This window comes from Spermophilus citellus, assembly GCF_964194105.1.
Source record: "Spermophilus citellus genome assembly, chromosome: 7".
Taxonomy (NCBI): Eukaryota; Metazoa; Chordata; class Mammalia; order Rodentia; family Sciuridae; genus Spermophilus; species Spermophilus citellus.
Window position 1 is genome coordinate 27,274,714 of NC_138188.1, and position 16,504 is coordinate 27,291,217.

General features: G+C 46.9%; 1 protein-coding gene and 1 long non-coding RNA gene across 2 annotated transcripts in view; one reads left to right on the plus strand and one right to left on the minus strand.

The window, feature by feature from the left end:
* The window catches only part of DOCK3 (dedicator of cytokinesis 3), a 695,231-nt gene extending 681,299 nt beyond the window's left edge, over positions 1 to 13,932 (plus strand). Inside the window, exons 49-53 of the mRNA XM_081301421.1 lie at positions 276 to 423; positions 5,986 to 6,104; positions 7,140 to 7,227; positions 11,556 to 11,638; positions 12,416 to 13,932. Of these exons, the coding sequence (XP_081157547.1) occupies positions 276 to 423; positions 5,986 to 6,104; positions 7,140 to 7,227; positions 11,556 to 11,638; positions 12,416 to 12,925 (948 nt within the window). The 3' untranslated portion in view covers positions 12,926 to 13,932. The remainder of the gene's footprint in view (positions 1 to 275; positions 424 to 5,985; positions 6,105 to 7,139; positions 7,228 to 11,555; positions 11,639 to 12,415) is intronic.
* LOC308653066 lies at positions 438 to 16,196 on the minus strand. Its single transcript, XR_014022981.1, has 4 exons — positions 15,681 to 16,196; positions 13,928 to 14,581; positions 5,897 to 6,089; positions 438 to 4,200 (listed from the first exon to the last, which is right to left on the minus strand). It is a non-coding gene; the product is annotated as an uncharacterized lncRNA (long non-coding RNA).
* Positions 16,197 to 16,504: the final 308 nt, after the last annotated feature.

Genomic DNA, 16,504 nt, shown 5'->3' on the forward strand with positions numbered 1-16,504 from the left:
GGGAAAGATCCTCTGCCAGATTGTTCTCCTGCTTCTTACTGATAGCCAAGTCCTGCACACCAGATGAGCACAATAGTAGTAACTCAGCAGCCCTGCTACACATAGGTGGTATGGCAATCCCTAGTGTCAGCCATCAGACTGACCTCCATCAGGGCCAAGGGTACAGCAGGTGGCACTGGGCCTGGTTATTCAGGGTGTAAAAGAACCAACTCTCTGTCAGCCCTACAGTCCTGGTTATTCAGAACTCTATCATGCTGATTTTTCTCCCTTTGCAGCTCACATATCCCAACCCCAGGTACCAGGGCTCAGTCACCAACGTCTCTGTTCTGTCCTCGTCCCAGGCAAGCCCTTCATCCTCCAGCCTGAGTTCTACTCACTCAGCACCCTCCCAGATGATTACCTCTGCCCCTTCCAGCACCCGAGGTAAGGATGGCAAGGTGCTGCTTACAGAAGGAAGAGGAGAGGGTTTCATGGACCCCACTCATCCTTCTTTTGCCAGTGACTGTCTGAAATTGTACCTGTGACTTAGAGAATTCTCATGTGTGCTTACAGCACCAAGGAGTGAAGGGCTTCTGCCTCCAAATCTCTTTCTCCATCTCGCTTTAGACTATGCCACTGGGTAGCCAGAATTGAAACTCTCTCAGTAAAAGGACCCAGCCTAGGAGAAAGCTCAGTTCTTTCTCACTGAAATGTTTGCAAGAATAAAGATCAAAATCAAGGCAAAAAATGGGTATTTTGTCTTGAGGAATCAAGCAAGATGAAAAAATATGAAGAGTCAAATTGAAGGCTAAAATTGACAGTGGAAAATGTTATTATAAAACAGTAATAACCACCAAAAGAACTTTCTTCACTTGGGAAGGGCTTAATCAGGAGAGATGGCTTTGTAAAAACCTAGTATCTTTGCCAATTATTGCTTGATTTCTTATTCAGTTGAATAAATATTGTTTTTCACAGTTTGATCCTAGTTTCTGCAGTGAAAGTTGATTCTGTCCTTTTAGAAAGAAAGAAACATTTCCTTTGGTATGGCCATCAACTATAGTATATAATGGTCTAGTGATTCTCAGGGGTAACTATACAAGATAGTAACAATGGTCTAAGCTTACAAGCAAGTGAATGGCTATAGCTTCCAGGCTTCAGGAAGGGGGGTCTTTTTGTTTTTCTCATTATTATGAATACAAATAAAAATAGCACAAACTTAAGACATGGAAGGTCATTAAGGAAAGAATCTCTCCAAAGCACACAAACCAATGAGGCACACAATAGGAAAGATAGAGGGAATTTAACATGTGTGGCATAGTGAAAAGATGTAGTGGAATTGGGAAAGCCTTATCAAAGTGGAGAGAAGGGAAATAAAGTTATAATAGGGCACTTGCAGACTTCCTTCTGAAGCATCCAGTCCAACCCCTCATCCCTGTGGGGAAACAGGTCTAGTGAGAGAGAAAAGCTGAATTTGGAGTACAGGTCTTTACACTTAACCAGCCTTTAGTCTCATGCCTATTGCCTTCCTAACATGGACTATGTGATCCAAACAAGGGGAGCTAGCATTTGGAAGCATACCTCTCTAGTGTTAAGCAAGACAAATAAACCAACAAATTGGTACATACTGATGATTTGTCAGATTGTGAAGGCTACGGACATAGAGAAAGAACAGTGATTTGTATTAAAAAGACACAATGGCTGGGGTTATATCAGTGGAAGAGTACTTTCCTAGCATGTGTGAGACACTGGGTTCAATTTCTCAACACCACATATAAATAAAGTAAAGGTTCATTGACAACTAAAATATATGTATTATTTATTTATACACACACACACACACACACACACACACACATATTTTTAAAAAAGAAGAAGACACAAGCAGGTACAATGGTATACACCAATAATACCAGCAGCTCAGTAAGTTGAGGCAGAATGTCCCAAGTTCAAGGCCCACCTCACCAACTTAGTGAGACCCTGCCTCAAAATAAAAACTAAAAAGGAGGGCTGAAGTTGTGGCTTAGTGACAGAGCACTTGCCTTGCACATGGAGGCACTGAGTTTGATCCTCAGCACCACATAAGAATAAATAAACAAAATAAAGATAAACAAAAAAATAAAAAGGACTGGAGATGTAACTCTCTGGGGGTGGGAGAAGGACATACTGAAAGATGACTTTGGGAATAAAAAAAAGGAACCCCTAAGAAGTAGCCATGAACACTGTAGTGTACATCATATCTAGCTATTCTCACTGAAAACAGATTTCTGAGTCCTGATTATTGATAGACAGAAGACAGTAAAAGATGGACATTTTAGCTCAGTTCCATTCTGACACTGCTCAGACTCTCCTCTATGCTATGGTTGCTATCAGCGACTTAATAGACTGTCATCACTTGTGTCCTTAGCTAACTAGTTACTGATTTATTCACTCAAAGCTTTTACTGAGTGCTCAGTCAGGAGGCTGTGTGACTCTTGCCTCAGAGAGTACTACGTAAGAGTGGAATAGAAATTATTTTCTCCTTATTTGGAAATAACTCTTCACTATTTCAAATTGCCTATTTATCTGTCACTGCATAATAAACCACACACAAAACACAGTGTCTTAAAACAATTTATTACTATGTCTAAGTCTGAGTTAACAGCTCACTGAATTAGATGTTACTTCGGACTGGAATCATTTAAAGGTTCAACTGGGCTGGATGTCCAAGATGGTTCGCTTAAATGGCTACCAGTTAATCAGATAGCTGTTGGGAGGAGCTTAACTAGGGCTGTTAACTTGAGCTCCTACATATGACCTTTCCAAATGGCTTAGGCTTCTCTTAGCATGACTGCTGATTTTCCCCAGAATCAGCATTCCAAGAGACCCAGGTAGAACCTGCAAGGATTTTTATTACCTAGCCTTGGAAATCCTAGAAACTCTCTTTGCCTCATTTCTGTTAGCTGGCAAGTCACTAAAGCCAAATTAGATGCCAAGGAGGGGGGTCAAATTCCATAACATATTTTAGAGTATTTTAAGAGAGATGGTCACCAGTTTTGGTGACAAACTAGGGCCCAAAGTAGGGAAAGATGGCAAGGGCAGAGGCAACAAGAAAGAGAAGTTACTTCTAGACCACAACACTCATACAACCCATGTGTTGACCCAATATCTCATCAGGAACAGTGTTAGACTCTGTAAAAGACAGAAGACTGTGTATGACATCAAAGAAGAAGACAGATGTGGTAGATGCAGTAATAGATATTCCTAGACAAAGGGAGTGATGTACTCCATTTGGGTAAATGAGGAGAAAGTTTTCATGGAGAAGGTGGTCTGGAGCAGAGTCCTTTACATTGGAGTTACTTCCCCACTCCCAGTAGTCATGAGACCATAGCCATTGACCCTGCTGTTCTCCCTGTTGCTTTAGAAACCTGAGATGAATGACCTGCAAAGAATCCTCTAAACTCTTGTAAGTCAGCAGCTCCCCCTGGTGGTCAAAATGCTGAGTGGGACTAGAAAGTAGGATTATGAGTAATCAATCCTTCTTTGAAGAACTCAATCACTCAGTCACTGGATCCTAGACTCCCTGCAGATTCTTAGAATACATCTGAAGTAGTTCTGAAGTCCCATAAACATATAAGCACTTATATTTAAATTCCATCATGAAAATAACCATCACCCTCTCCTACCATGGAATTGGCTGGCCAGGGCAATGGGAAAGAAGCAAGTTAGTAGAGATGGAGAAGTTAGTGCTAACACAGCACTCCCTTGTTAGAGGGAGCCACTATAACATGAATTCAAATCCAAATCCTCAAGTCAAATATTAGCCAATTACATGAATAAAATCATAACGTGAATCAAATCCTCACCAGAGCCTGGACTTTCCTGGGTCTGCATACTTATGTCCCTCCATCCTAGTCCCCACAGTATGGATCAGGATATTAAGTATGCAAATGAAAAATCATGGACAGCCTTTGGAAGGCAGTTCCAATACATTCCTGCTGTGGAATGAGCATTAGATAGGAGTTTGATGCAAATGAATTGATGTAAAGATTCTGGGGTTTTTTGGTTTTGTTCAATTTGTACCTACTACATGTAAGGCAGTCCTATCCCGTGAGCCCACAGGGTCAGGGAGCATTCTGGATTTCTTTCTGGAAAGGTACTTTTAAAAATTAGTAGGATTTGAAGGGTTTTTTTTCTTTTTTCTTTACATAGCCATCTTCTTGAGGTAGTCTGTGAATACAAATTCTAAAAGAGAACATAGAAATAAATAAAATCACAAAATGGTAGCAAATTCAGGCCCAATTTTTCTTTTTTTCTTTTTTTTTTTTTTTTTGCTTGTCATAGTACATGAGATTTATTGAAAAAAATCTATGGTTATCACTACAATTGTATGGATTACACTATGAGCACTGCATGTTATATTTTAGTATCTATAATGAGACAAAACTGGGTTTCAAATTATGGGTATATTTTGACAACTGGCTTATAGTCTAGGTTCCCACTACTTTATAATCCTCTTAATCCATGTGCTCTTATTTTCTCCTTTTTCTAGTCCTCTGAGTAAATATGTGCATGTAGATACTACTTTCTGGGCCACAAATGTTGCCCAGATAACTAGTTCACCATTCCAAGCTTGTCATCTGCAGGCCCAATTTTTCAATAATTCTACTATATTCAGTCCCCTACCAGTGAAGGACATTTTAAAGAGTAGGTCTCAAAGCTAGTCCTGAGGTTCTACAAACAGGATCACTCAGCCCAACTGTGGAAGAAGTTACATAAAAACTATGGCAAAAGTACCTTATTGGTATTGATTATGATGATTTCTTGCAAGTACTAAACTTCAACATGGACTAAAATGAATTCAACAACTCTGGGGCAAGTTGGCTGAATACGACTTTGTTTTAGCTTTGTCCTGACAGTGCTAACATTGCACACTCAAAGGAAAATCCAAGAGACCCTGTGTTTGGGGGACAGAGCATCTAGAAGCTGAAGATTTACCTAGAACCTGTGGGCTATCAACTGTCCAGCTTCTCAGGGCACAACACAAAGAAGGGTTTCACTTGAGCCAGCCAGAGGCATTGGGGTCCAGGTGACCTTCCCATGATGGAATCAGTGCCCCTTAGCTTCTCAATAGATATGCTGGTATGTGGCACAATGAACAGTGCACATTTGGAGTGCTATCCAAATTACCCATATCCCAGGAAAGCCAGCAAGTTATTCTTTCTGCTTCTGTGGAAGGTCTTCCTGAGGACCACAGGTTGGCAAATTCCTCAACCTATACCTATGGCCTGAATTCATGGGGACTGGTTCACACCTTACATGGTGTTGTCTGGCCACAATATCCCCTGGGGCCAGGGGAGGTCAATGCAGAGCCTTCATAGAACATGTACTTGGGAACCTGGGGTAAAGCCCCATAACTTCCAGATTAATTTTGTTCCCCCAGCCATCCTGGCTCTAGGCTTCAATAGAACTAACAGAAAGGCAAAAGCCAGGTTCTAGGGACCTGGAATCTGGGAGGGACAAGCCCCTGGGAAAAAGTGGCCAGTGGCCAGCTAAGAATAGGGCTGCTACTATCAGGAGAAGGTAAGTGCATGGGGAGACCCACTATGTCAAATCAGAACTATGTGGCTATTATCTAAGTGTCTCTGTCTCTGTGTGATGGCTCCATTTCAAGCTGACCTGAACCCATGCCTGGGCCCCCTGAAAGAGCCCAGCGTACAGGCCACAACCATGCCTTGAGAGCAGTGGATACAAGGGGCCCCTACCCATCTGCTCTAGTCCTCAACTCTCCTCACCCTTTGCCTTTGAGTGTTCCAAGGGGCTCTGTCAGTGGGTCTGCCTTGGCTGGAATACCAGGTGCAGCCCCTACCATCTAACCACCAGATTCCACTTCATTCCTCTTGTATTTGCTTAGCTCACCCCAACTGCAAGTAACACCTACCCTGATCCCCCAGTCCTGAGGATGTTTGACTGCAGGGCCCTTCATCTGTGGTTTGTCATCTGTGCGTGATTGTTCTCACTTGGTTACAGGCTCTCCCTCTCTGCCAGATAAGTACCGCCACGCCCGGGAAATGATGTTGCTGTTGCCCACGCACCGGGACCGCCCAAGCAGTGCCATGTATCCAGCAGCCATCCTGGAAAATGGACAGGTAGCAGACCCAACCTACTAACTGCCTTCTGAAACCATAAATGTGTTGGCTTGGACTCCCCTCGTTGCATTTGCTGGGCTTTCCACATTGACCTGCATGCCTCCCTCATCCTGCTATAAGAAGGCTGCTTTACTCCTGGATGAAGAATGTAGTATGAATAAATTCTAGTACCAGCAATCCAGAATGCAGGTATGGGTAGAATGGCATCAGGGTTGGAACCAGTATTGCTTGTGTGGTTATCCGTATTTCTGGCCAGCTTGCTAGGATGTCCTTCCTCCCTGTGGGTGTGCAGGGGAATCCTCACAGGGGCAAGGGCCTCTTATCTATCCACTCTCACTACCTGCTAGGGTGCCTGTGCACACCATTCATCCAGCTCTCCAAACATCCTGCCTGGGGGCCTGGACCAAGAAGCTGCAGCAATTAACTCACTCCCCTGTGCAGTCTGCCCCTACCCTTCTATCCAAGTTCATAAATCACCTCCAAGTGATTATCACCTGGCCCCAGAGTGCCAAGAGTTTCTCAACATTACTTTCCCTGTGCCTGATTAGCCATATAAAGCAGAGAGAACAGATTTGGTTGGCAGACACCAGTCAGAACAGCAGAGCCTATCGAACTCCAAGCTTGGGTGGTACCTTTTCTCTAACCTCAATGCTAACATGGAGCTCTATGGGGCCTCTTCAGAAGGCAAAACCTGTCAGTCTCCTGAGGGAAGCAGGATCCTTAAATCCTACCAGTGGGCCTCCCTGGCCAGACACAAGGATGCAGATAGTTAAATACCTATGTCCTATTCACAGAGCCTGTACAAGACAACCTGGGTAGTGATTCAAATGTCCATGGGAGTGCTCAGAACCAGACACCCCTGGACAGTATTCCCCAGGGCTGGCATGGAGTTCTCAGAGCATCTCAAACAGAAGCCATCCCATTGCTTTGATTTCCCCATCTGATCTTGGAACCTCCTGGCTCCTGTAGTCCATGCCTCCCAAGATGTAACTGGCTGTTTTCCGCTTTTCTTTTTTCTTTTCTTCCTTCCCTCAGCCACCAAACTTCCAACGGGCCCTGTTCCAGCAAGTAGTTGGAGCCTGCAAACCCTGCAGTGATCCCAATTTATCTGTAGCTGAAAAAGGTATTGTTCTTCCTCCATGGGCTCCCCAACATCTGTCCCAATCTTGAGTGTCTGATTCTGGTCCCTGAGTACCAACGGGCCAGGTCTGAGCCACACCCCAACACCTAAGTGTGTCTATCTGTCCAGAATGCTAACCAATTACTATGCTCACTATTTAATCCACAGCTGGTTTAGATCATGTCACTTTGAATCTCTGCTTCTTTCCAAGGCCCATCCTCAGAGAGGCTCCAGCTGCCACCTGTCCTAAGTCTAGTTTTATGGAAATTTGGGTATTATGTGGGGGACCTCCCTAGGCACTTCCGAGCCAGCCCCCAAATTTAGCAGGCCTTTTGGTCCCTCTCAACTTGGGCCTTCAGGGACCTCTCTCCTTGAAGCTCAAAACAGGCTTGTGGGGGAAAAAAAAAAACTCCCAAGAGGAATGGAAAGGTGGAAAGGACATACCATGGCAAAGTGAAATTCCCAAACACAAACTTCTCCAGGGAAAGCCCTGTCAGCAGCTACTGTGAGTCCATCTACATTTCAAGGCCATCAACCATACGATAAGACTGAGCAATCCTCCTTAGAACTGAGCCATTTAGATGGTGAGCATTTTACCCTACATTCTACTTCTACAAACTAATGGCAACAGCCTCTGACCCCTACTACATTGGCCTGAAGCCCCAGATAACTGAGTTAATTTCAACACAGAGCAATAAACTAAGTGGGGACAATGCCACCCAGATCCTGGCTCCATATCAGCCCTGTTCACATAGGTTCTCCTCCTCCTTCATTCATCTGTTGGAGTTAAGGGCATACTCACTTCCCACCTATATTGGCCTGCCATCTGGCCCTCCAAAGCTGTATTCATGTTGTCATTGCACCTGTTCACCAACTGCTGTCTACTATCCCCACTGTCATTGTTCCTCCCCTGCACATCAGGACAGGAGGACAAAGACCTCTGTGTTCTCTTTAACTGGGTCCACAACCTGAGTACCTGGTGGGCATTGGTGCTAGATGGTCAGCCACAAAGTGCCTACTGAAGATACCTTCCTACCTCAAGGCTGCACAACCTGAAAACATGCAGTTCTTGGATTCCTGAACCTTTGACCCAAACCAAAGTGCCCCTTCTAGCCTTGAGGCAAGAAACCACAAGGATTTTTCATCACCTAAAATGCAGAGCAATCTCAGAACTAGCCAGGAGCCCCAACAGGTCTTCAGGGCTCTCATGAGTATTGATAGCCAGACCAAGATACTATACCAGCTGGACCCAGAAGCAACTCAGACCTCAGGCTAGACTACATCAAGAAGCTACACATGCCCATTCTAGGTATGGGAGGGAAAGAGTTGTCTCAGAACAAAGGCTGAGCCCCAAACAAGCATATTCACACCACAAGGTCAGCACTTAGTGGGCAGAAAATTAGACATTTGCCCAGTGGCAACACATTAGCAAGTCTCCATCTGAATCCTCCAGGGCAGGAACTGTACATACTTGTCACCATTCTCTTGTCAGTTAGGGTGCTGAGTCTCCTTAGGACTCCACCTTTCTCTTACAGATATCTTTCTTCACCAGCAATTAAATACCATACTAGGCAAGCCTACTTTGGGGATAGGGGCTGTGCTGTGGGGACCTCAGTCCAGTGCTGGACAGTTGTTAATGCTGAAAAAGAGGACAAGATACTGGGAATTTCTCTTTCTTCTAAGATAGGTCATTCAATCTTAGCCCCAGTGCATGACTAGCCTTTTGCTGCATGAAAAAGGTCCCTTGTCCCCACTGTTCACAAACTTCAAGCTAAGAGCCCAGCTTGGTGACTTCTGATTCACATGGAGTAGCTCAGGAAGGCACTCTTTTGTAAACCATTACATCCTTGCCAGCTTTCCTCCCCCCATATCCTTCCTACCCTTGAGTTTCCTCAGGTCCTTGTAAGTGAACTTTTGCAGTCCCAACAATTCTTCCAGGAACTAGGCGTGCATCTGAGATCATGGGCTGTTGGAATCCCTTTGGGGAAGCTCCTCAGATTCACCTCCAAGCTTCCCCCCCACGATCTATGGCTTTTTATGTAGATGGTGCTTTTCTTTCTTTTTTTTTTTGGGGGGGGGGCGGGTGGATGGTGCTTAGTACTGAAGACCAAGAAGCTCCTGCTGCATCTTGGCAAGAGCCTGGGCAAAGATGGACCTCTTCTTTGGGTGGCTTAGGCTTTCTGAGGAGACTGCTGATGGAATCCACTTGATGCTCATCAGATTTAGAATTCTTTCCTCCCTGATGGCAACAGCTGAGCATCTGCCCTCTGCCCAATGGTTGCCACACCCCTCCTTCCTGCCACCAGGCAACAACTGAACAGTCCTCCTTAGAAATGAAACTGTTTAGATAATGGAATTTTACCCTGTGTTCTTCTGAAAGCCTCTGTCAGTCCCTAAAAAAAGAAGAAAGATGGATTTCATCCCCTTATCCCTCGTTACCATGGGTCCCGCCCCTCTTGGCCACTTTCCTCAAAAGCCAGACTCCAGTTCCTTCCCTTCCAGGCTTTGGAACTTCCCAGTATCTGAACTGGAAGAACCCAAGTCCAGGTACCTCAGGCTCCCTTTAGCTATCCCAGCCTCAGAAAAGAGCCAGTGACCAGGCACCTAGAATGTGAGCTACTCTTCCCTGCTACTAATAGTCCAAAAGTATCCAGATAAAGGACATATGTCTTCTTCTGGTATTTGTTCTTTAGGATGAATCAGCTTCCTGGTTTCATATGTCCTCTCCCATACCTGCAGAGTGGCACTCTTTAGACTTCAAGGTTCAGCCATTGCTTCTCTCCTGTCCCCTCCTACAAAGTCTTTCACCCCAACTGTGGCTGAGAGGCAAGCCAGTATTATGTCACTGGATTTCTCCTTAGCCTGGGGCCCACTCTACTCTGCATTCATGGCATGTAGGGGCCTCTATATACACCTCAAAGCTTCTGTGGGCTCCATAGCCTTCCATCCTCTCAGGAAGCAGTAGGTCCAGTTGGGCATGGGCTGTAGTTCCTGAGCTTTATACTTTCTTCCAACAGGTACACTGAACACTTCTCCTTGCCTAGGAAAACCTCTTGTTCATCTCAAATCCACCAGTGGGAATAGGAGCAACAGGGATGGGTCAAAGTTTGAATGTCACTACATGCCCTTGTAGGGCTAGTTTGGGAGGCAGCTCCTATGTGCTCCTTAGCAATGTTCTGGAAGCTCTGGAAGGAGGCAGTTTCTGGCTCCCATCCTGCTCCCTACTTTTCACACAGGGCCTAGACAGTAGACATGCCCTAGCTTGACTTTGGCATGGAGGTCTAGGGCCTGCACTCTCCATATTTTCTTGGTCTCTTCAGCCTAGTTTGTTCTGCTCTTCTGTCCTCTTCTGCTTTCCCTTCTGGCAAATCCCAGAGACTGCAGATGTTCACTCCTTACTGCACTTTCTCTCAGCTTTTCTCATCTTGAATACTCTTCAGATATCAGCTGTTTTCATCCTCTTAGGCAACTTTAGTCCACTTCTGTGAACCACTGTGCCTTGCTTGGCCAGTGTTTTTAGTTACAGGGGCTGGCATGCCACTCCCATGTGTTTTGGATACACAGTGCACACCCAGAGAATCCATAGGCTTATAGGATGGGCTTCTCCCAGAGGGTAGCTGAAGGAGTAACTTCCATTCACACCATCTCTTTCCACCCTTCAGCGGTGCCAGCAGCCCCCAGCAGCTGGAGCCTGGATAGTGGAGTCCAGGAGGCCCAGCCCTTCCTGTCTGCCCACATGGGGCACATCCTGGCCCCCCCAGTGCCTCCCCGAAGTCTGCTGCATGGTAAGAAGACTTCCAGCGGGTCCCCCAAGTAATCCTGGTCTCAGACTCTGCTCCAAGACCAGATCAACACCTGTCCAGGCTGAGAAGATAGGCCATCCTCTGGGTCAACACAACCAAAGAAAAAAACATGCATTCCACAGGAAGGATTCTGCTGGGCACTGGGGTCAGTGAGGTTTTGGAGTCCAGCAGGTTAGCTCAGTAAGGCCAATGAAGGAAGCTGAAGACAACGGAATCAACTCTGCCAGGTGCTCTGCTCACCAGCCTGTCATCACCTAGCAGTAGGCTAGAGCTCTTACAGCCTGCAGCCTATTGTTCTGTGAGCTCTGAAGCACTCGACTTTCCTGGCCTCCTGTGTGAATAGGTTTCTTTTATCCCAGCAGCCTGTTTTGGAGAACATCAATGTAAAGAAGTTTTCCCATCACCCTCAATACTGATGGGTCCCCAGGGAACTCTTTCCACACCTGTCCAGTTGGCCCAGCAAGATGGTGCTGGTGTGCAACCTGAGCAGGGGCCCCTGATGAGGTTCTGGTTCTGTTCCCTTCGCAGGTCATTACTCCTTACATTTTGACGCCTTCCATCACCCTTTGGGTGATACTCCCCCGGCCCTCCCTGCCCGGACCCTGCGCAAGGTAATGTATTGAAGCAACAGTCCCACCATTTCATCTGCTGTAGAATCATCTTTGGGTCTATGAGAGGAACCTGAGGTCTCCTCTGCTTCACTGTCCCTGAGAGCTCAGACTGGCAGAAGCTGGGGGTAGCCAGAGCCATACTTGAGCTGCAGGTAACCAGTGCATCCTGCAACCAATGCAATGAGAACAGGGAGATCAGAGGGCTTTGGAGACAACATGATACCAAGAGTGTATGGGCAATGAGCACTAAAAGACAAGTGCTCTCTGCCAATATCAATAGAACAATAGCTAAATAAATGTCCCTCTGGTAGGGCATAGAGCTTCTTAAATTAGTGACCTGTGAAAGTAAGAAGCATCAGGCACCAAAGCTTTATTAAGAACCCCCCAAAAGTAAAACTTAAATCCTGCTGTTAGTTAAATTTAGCAGAATAAATTCATCTGGTCCATGTCCCACCAAGGTTCTTTCTGTCCTCCCTCAAGTAGTCTGATAACCAAGCCTTTTGTTAGTAACCCAGACCACAGACAGCAGCCTGGGACCCAGGGAAGGGGGACACCAATGCCCAGCAGCCAGAGTAGGGCCATTTCTAGGCCTTCAGAAATATAGTGATTCTGGGGTACCACTGGAAGGGTTGGGAGAGGGTTGCTGCTGAACAAGAAACTCCTAGTTGAGGAGAGTCAAAAGTTCATTAATAAGCAGACTCTTTGGTCTCCACATGGTAGGCCAGTTAGCCATCTAGAGCAAGGGATTCTAACATGCCCACCCTTTCCTTCGCACAGTCTCCTCTCCATCCCATCCCAGCCTCCCCTACCAGCCCTCAATCAGGTCTGGATGGCAGCAACTCTACACTGTCTGGCAGTGCCAGCAGTGGTGTGTCCTCCTTGAGTGAAAGTAACTTTGGGCACTCCTCAGAGGCCCCACCTCGAACCGACACTATGGACTCCATGCCAAGCCAGGCCTGGAATGGCGATGAAGACCTTGAGCCGCCCTACCTCCCTGTCCACTACAGCCTCTCTGAGTCCGCTGTCCTGGACTCCCTCAAGGCCCAGCCATGCCGGAGTCACTCAGCCCCTGGGTGTGTCATCCCTCAGGACCCCATGGACCCACCCGCACTGCCACCCAAGCCCTACCATCCCAGGCTGCCAGCCCTGGAGCACGACGAGGGTGTGCTGCTGCGTGAAGAGGCGGAGAGGCCAAGAGGCCTACACCGCAAGGCCTCACTGCCTCCTGGAAGCACCAAGGAGGAACAGGCCCGCATGGCCTGGGAGCACGGCCGAGGGGAACAGTGAGAAGCAGGAAGGCAGCTATGATACTACCTTCAGTGAACAGCTTGTCCAACCACTCCAGGTCTGAAAAGCAAGTTCCCCCCACCCCCAGAGAGTTAGAGGGGCTCGGCACTCCAGAGAGCACCACCCCAAGTCTCCGTTCTACTGCCGTGAACTCATGTGTTGCCATGTTCAAAGGCCGCAGCAGCATGAAGAGTTGTGGCTTCTCTTTTTATTTCATTTTTTTTTATGTTTCCATTTTCTATGGGTTTTCCTTTTTTTTTTTTTTCTTTATGCAGTAGATGCTTTCTTCCTCCTATAGTTCCAGACTGTGTGGAGCTACATGGAGATATTGCACAGAACTGCTTTGCAGCACCACAGGGCCCAAGAGCAGAAGCCCCAGCCCTCCCTTCAGGGCAGAGACGCACAGAATGGAAATTGCACTAGGGACCTCTTCTTTTGCTGTATGGACAGAAAAGTTAATGGTTGCATTCAGGGATTGCAAGGACCACATGGACTACATGTCACAGGTGGACAAATGGGCCACAAGCCATTTTGCACAAATGCTTGCCCACCTGCCCACTCTTCCATCCAGGAGTGTGCAAACTGAGGGTATGGGTAGGCCGACTTGCCAGCTCAGGCATGTGACTGGCCTACCTGCATGCCCAAGGCACACTGCCAGTTTTCATGGGCCAGCCTTGTCTCCTACACCACCTTGGACTTTTCTCTCCATCATTTTATTTCTGATCATTTGCTCCCTTCCATTTGATACCCCTCATGACCTGCAGAAGGCTCCATGGTGAATGGATCTGCAAGGGTTTTCTCCCACCCTCTGGGGTCTGAGTGAAGGAATAGAGCCAGAGGGGCTACCCTAACCACGTTTCTCCTAGAGGTAGGCCCTTTCCCATGTGTTAGAGCTGGAATAAGAGTGAGGCTGGGGTGTGGCAGGGGCCAGAAATTCTCTGAGCTTTCAGAGTGGCTAGAATGCTTGCCACCAGCTCCGGAATCAGGGATTTTCAGCACTACCTCTGAGCCATGGGGTTGGCTGCCCAGCCAGGCTTCCAGGCCCTGAGGACATGTGGTCAGGTTCAGCAAGCTTCTGTGTAAAAAAGGTGGAAAGGAACTTCTCCTTGTGGAAGCAGAGAACCATACAGGTAGAAATCATCATCTCCTAAGTGGCCAAGTATAGCGCCCCTGCTCCAGGCCCATGGGGACCACCACTCAGGGTTCAGGGCAAGCAGGAAGACAGTTTCTCCAGCCTCCCCAGTCTGTTTGGCAGGCCACAGTGCTGTCTTTATAGTAAACTCTTTCAGATCAGGGCACTGATTTTCCTCAGTGTATTATTTGGGGGTGGATAGGGTGGGGTGGGTATAGTAGTATTTTACCAGGGTGCTTCTCAGTTACTTTAAAAAAAAAAAAAAAAAAGTCTTGAGACAAAACTTTTTCTTTCATTTGCTTGGGTCACATTATGATGGTCACAAGACTGCCTTCTCCTTGTTAAGGCATGTTACCCCCAGTTCCTCTTTTACTGGCCTATCTGGCCTTCATGACCAGGTCCTGGGTTCTAGGTCCTCGTTCATTCTCCTCAGCCCCTCTTTTCAAACAGAAAATGCCATGGTCAGGGTGTTTTTCTCTTGGAAACAAGTGCCAACTTGTTTAACAGAAATGCCAGCAAGTAACCTATAGGGAAAGATAGAAGACCCAGTTACCTTCATAGCATCTGGGCATTAACACCAGTGTGGGGCTTTTCTGATACCATCAGGATTACTCCAGGCCAAGTGGGGCAGAAGGCTGGCCCAGGTTGGGGGTCAGTCAAGGCAGTCCACAGTTCAAAGGAGAGGCCTGAACCTAGATTCACTTGCAGCCTTCAATCTCTGGGACATCTGGGGATCATTAATGTTAAATGGTCGGGGACTTGGTTTGAATTTGATTCTAAGGTAAGAGGACATCAGATTTTCAGGCACTTCAGAACCTCAGTTCCTGGATAAAGCAGTCATCACATAAGAACATCTACCTTCTCTACTTGATGGCACAGGATGTTGGGAGAGAAGTGTAAGTTTGTTGGCCTTGCTTTATGGAAGGTGAAACAAACTCATGTTTTCCTTCTCCATTTTCCCTAACTGGATGAAATGGACACATTCTGAAACCTTTTTGTTGGAGAGTCAGCCAGTCTGAGGGGAAATGGGAGATGAGAGATGAAAATTCTTTGAAAAGATTGTGAAATAGTGATTTTCATTCTTTCAAGCTTATTTGTAAATACTTATTTGAATGCTGTGTATTTGTACAGGAATTTGAGCAAAAAATGTATAGACTGTGATGTCCAATTGGTTATCAGTCCTATAAATGTGTTTTTAACCTCTGGCATTCTGTGCTTATTTAAAACAAGAACACTACTAACCATTTCTTTTGTGTATTTATGTCTAAAGAAAAAATGATTTAAAAATGATCTTACCTGTACCAGAAAAGCAAAGTTAAAAGAAAAAAAAAATTTGTACCAGTGTCCCAAGAGTTACTGTATATATTGTGGTAGCATGCTCTAAATCCAAGAAGTAATGTGAATTTTAGATGTAAATAACTGCCACTTTGACTTTTCCCCCTTTTCCCACTCTCTTGACTGCTGTGATGTTAATTAAAGATGAATACCTGATACTGATCCACTGAATTCACTGAATGGGAGCAGCACAAGTGCCCTTCTCCAACCCTTGCCGCTGGGCTCCAAGCCCTTTTAGCCCCAAAGATGTCTCCTTTCAGCACTGAGCCAGCCCTTACCGCGTCCTACCTTCAAGGACAGGTAGCCAAGCCTTGGAAGCAGGGCAGCCCAGGAGGACACATCCTCTGGTGCTTGTCAGTCGACCCACGGGACCCCACTCGGGAAGTAGCTCGATAGCCAAGGGCCTTGATGGCTCAGCTGGAAAGCAGGCGGGCCAGCGTGCTCAAGCATGCGTCGGGAGCTTGTGAGGAAATGCACATCGCTTCCAAAAGTGGAGGACAAACCTCCTAAGCCCCGTAGCCACCACACTGAGGCGACACCAAAGCCTCGGGATGAGCGGGGGTTGATGGGCTCCGAGCCCTTCCTCCAGGGGGAACCTATAGTCCGTCCCACCCTGGACAAGGCAGGTTTCAATCAGCTGGGGTGGGCAGGCGGGTGCCTGAGCCTCAGCGGACTCCTAGAGGTTGGTTCCCTCACCCACGTGACTGTTCAAAACAAGAAGGGAAAAATAATTTGTCTTGTCTGCGGCTGTTCAACCCTACTTAATCTATTGAGTCTCGGCTGACCCTAGAACTCCTGACCCTGCACCACGAGTCCAGGCTCCTGTTAGGGAGATCCGCAGCGTTTCTCGGGCGGGCGTGGGGACAAGTACAAGTGAAATGCAGGACAATTTAGTATGACGCTGGGAGGCAGCCAGATCCTACTTCCGCCCACAGCTCCAGCAACAGCTAAGGCAGCTGCCCCTATCCAATATGGCTGCCCATGCAGCTTCCGAGGCGGCCGCAGCTACTTCCTGTGGGCCGCTAAGGTTCAATCGGAAGCCGACAACTGTCTAGGGCCAAGACACCACCAGCCAATGGGGAAGGGCAGCGTGGAGCCGCCCGTCTGGGCTC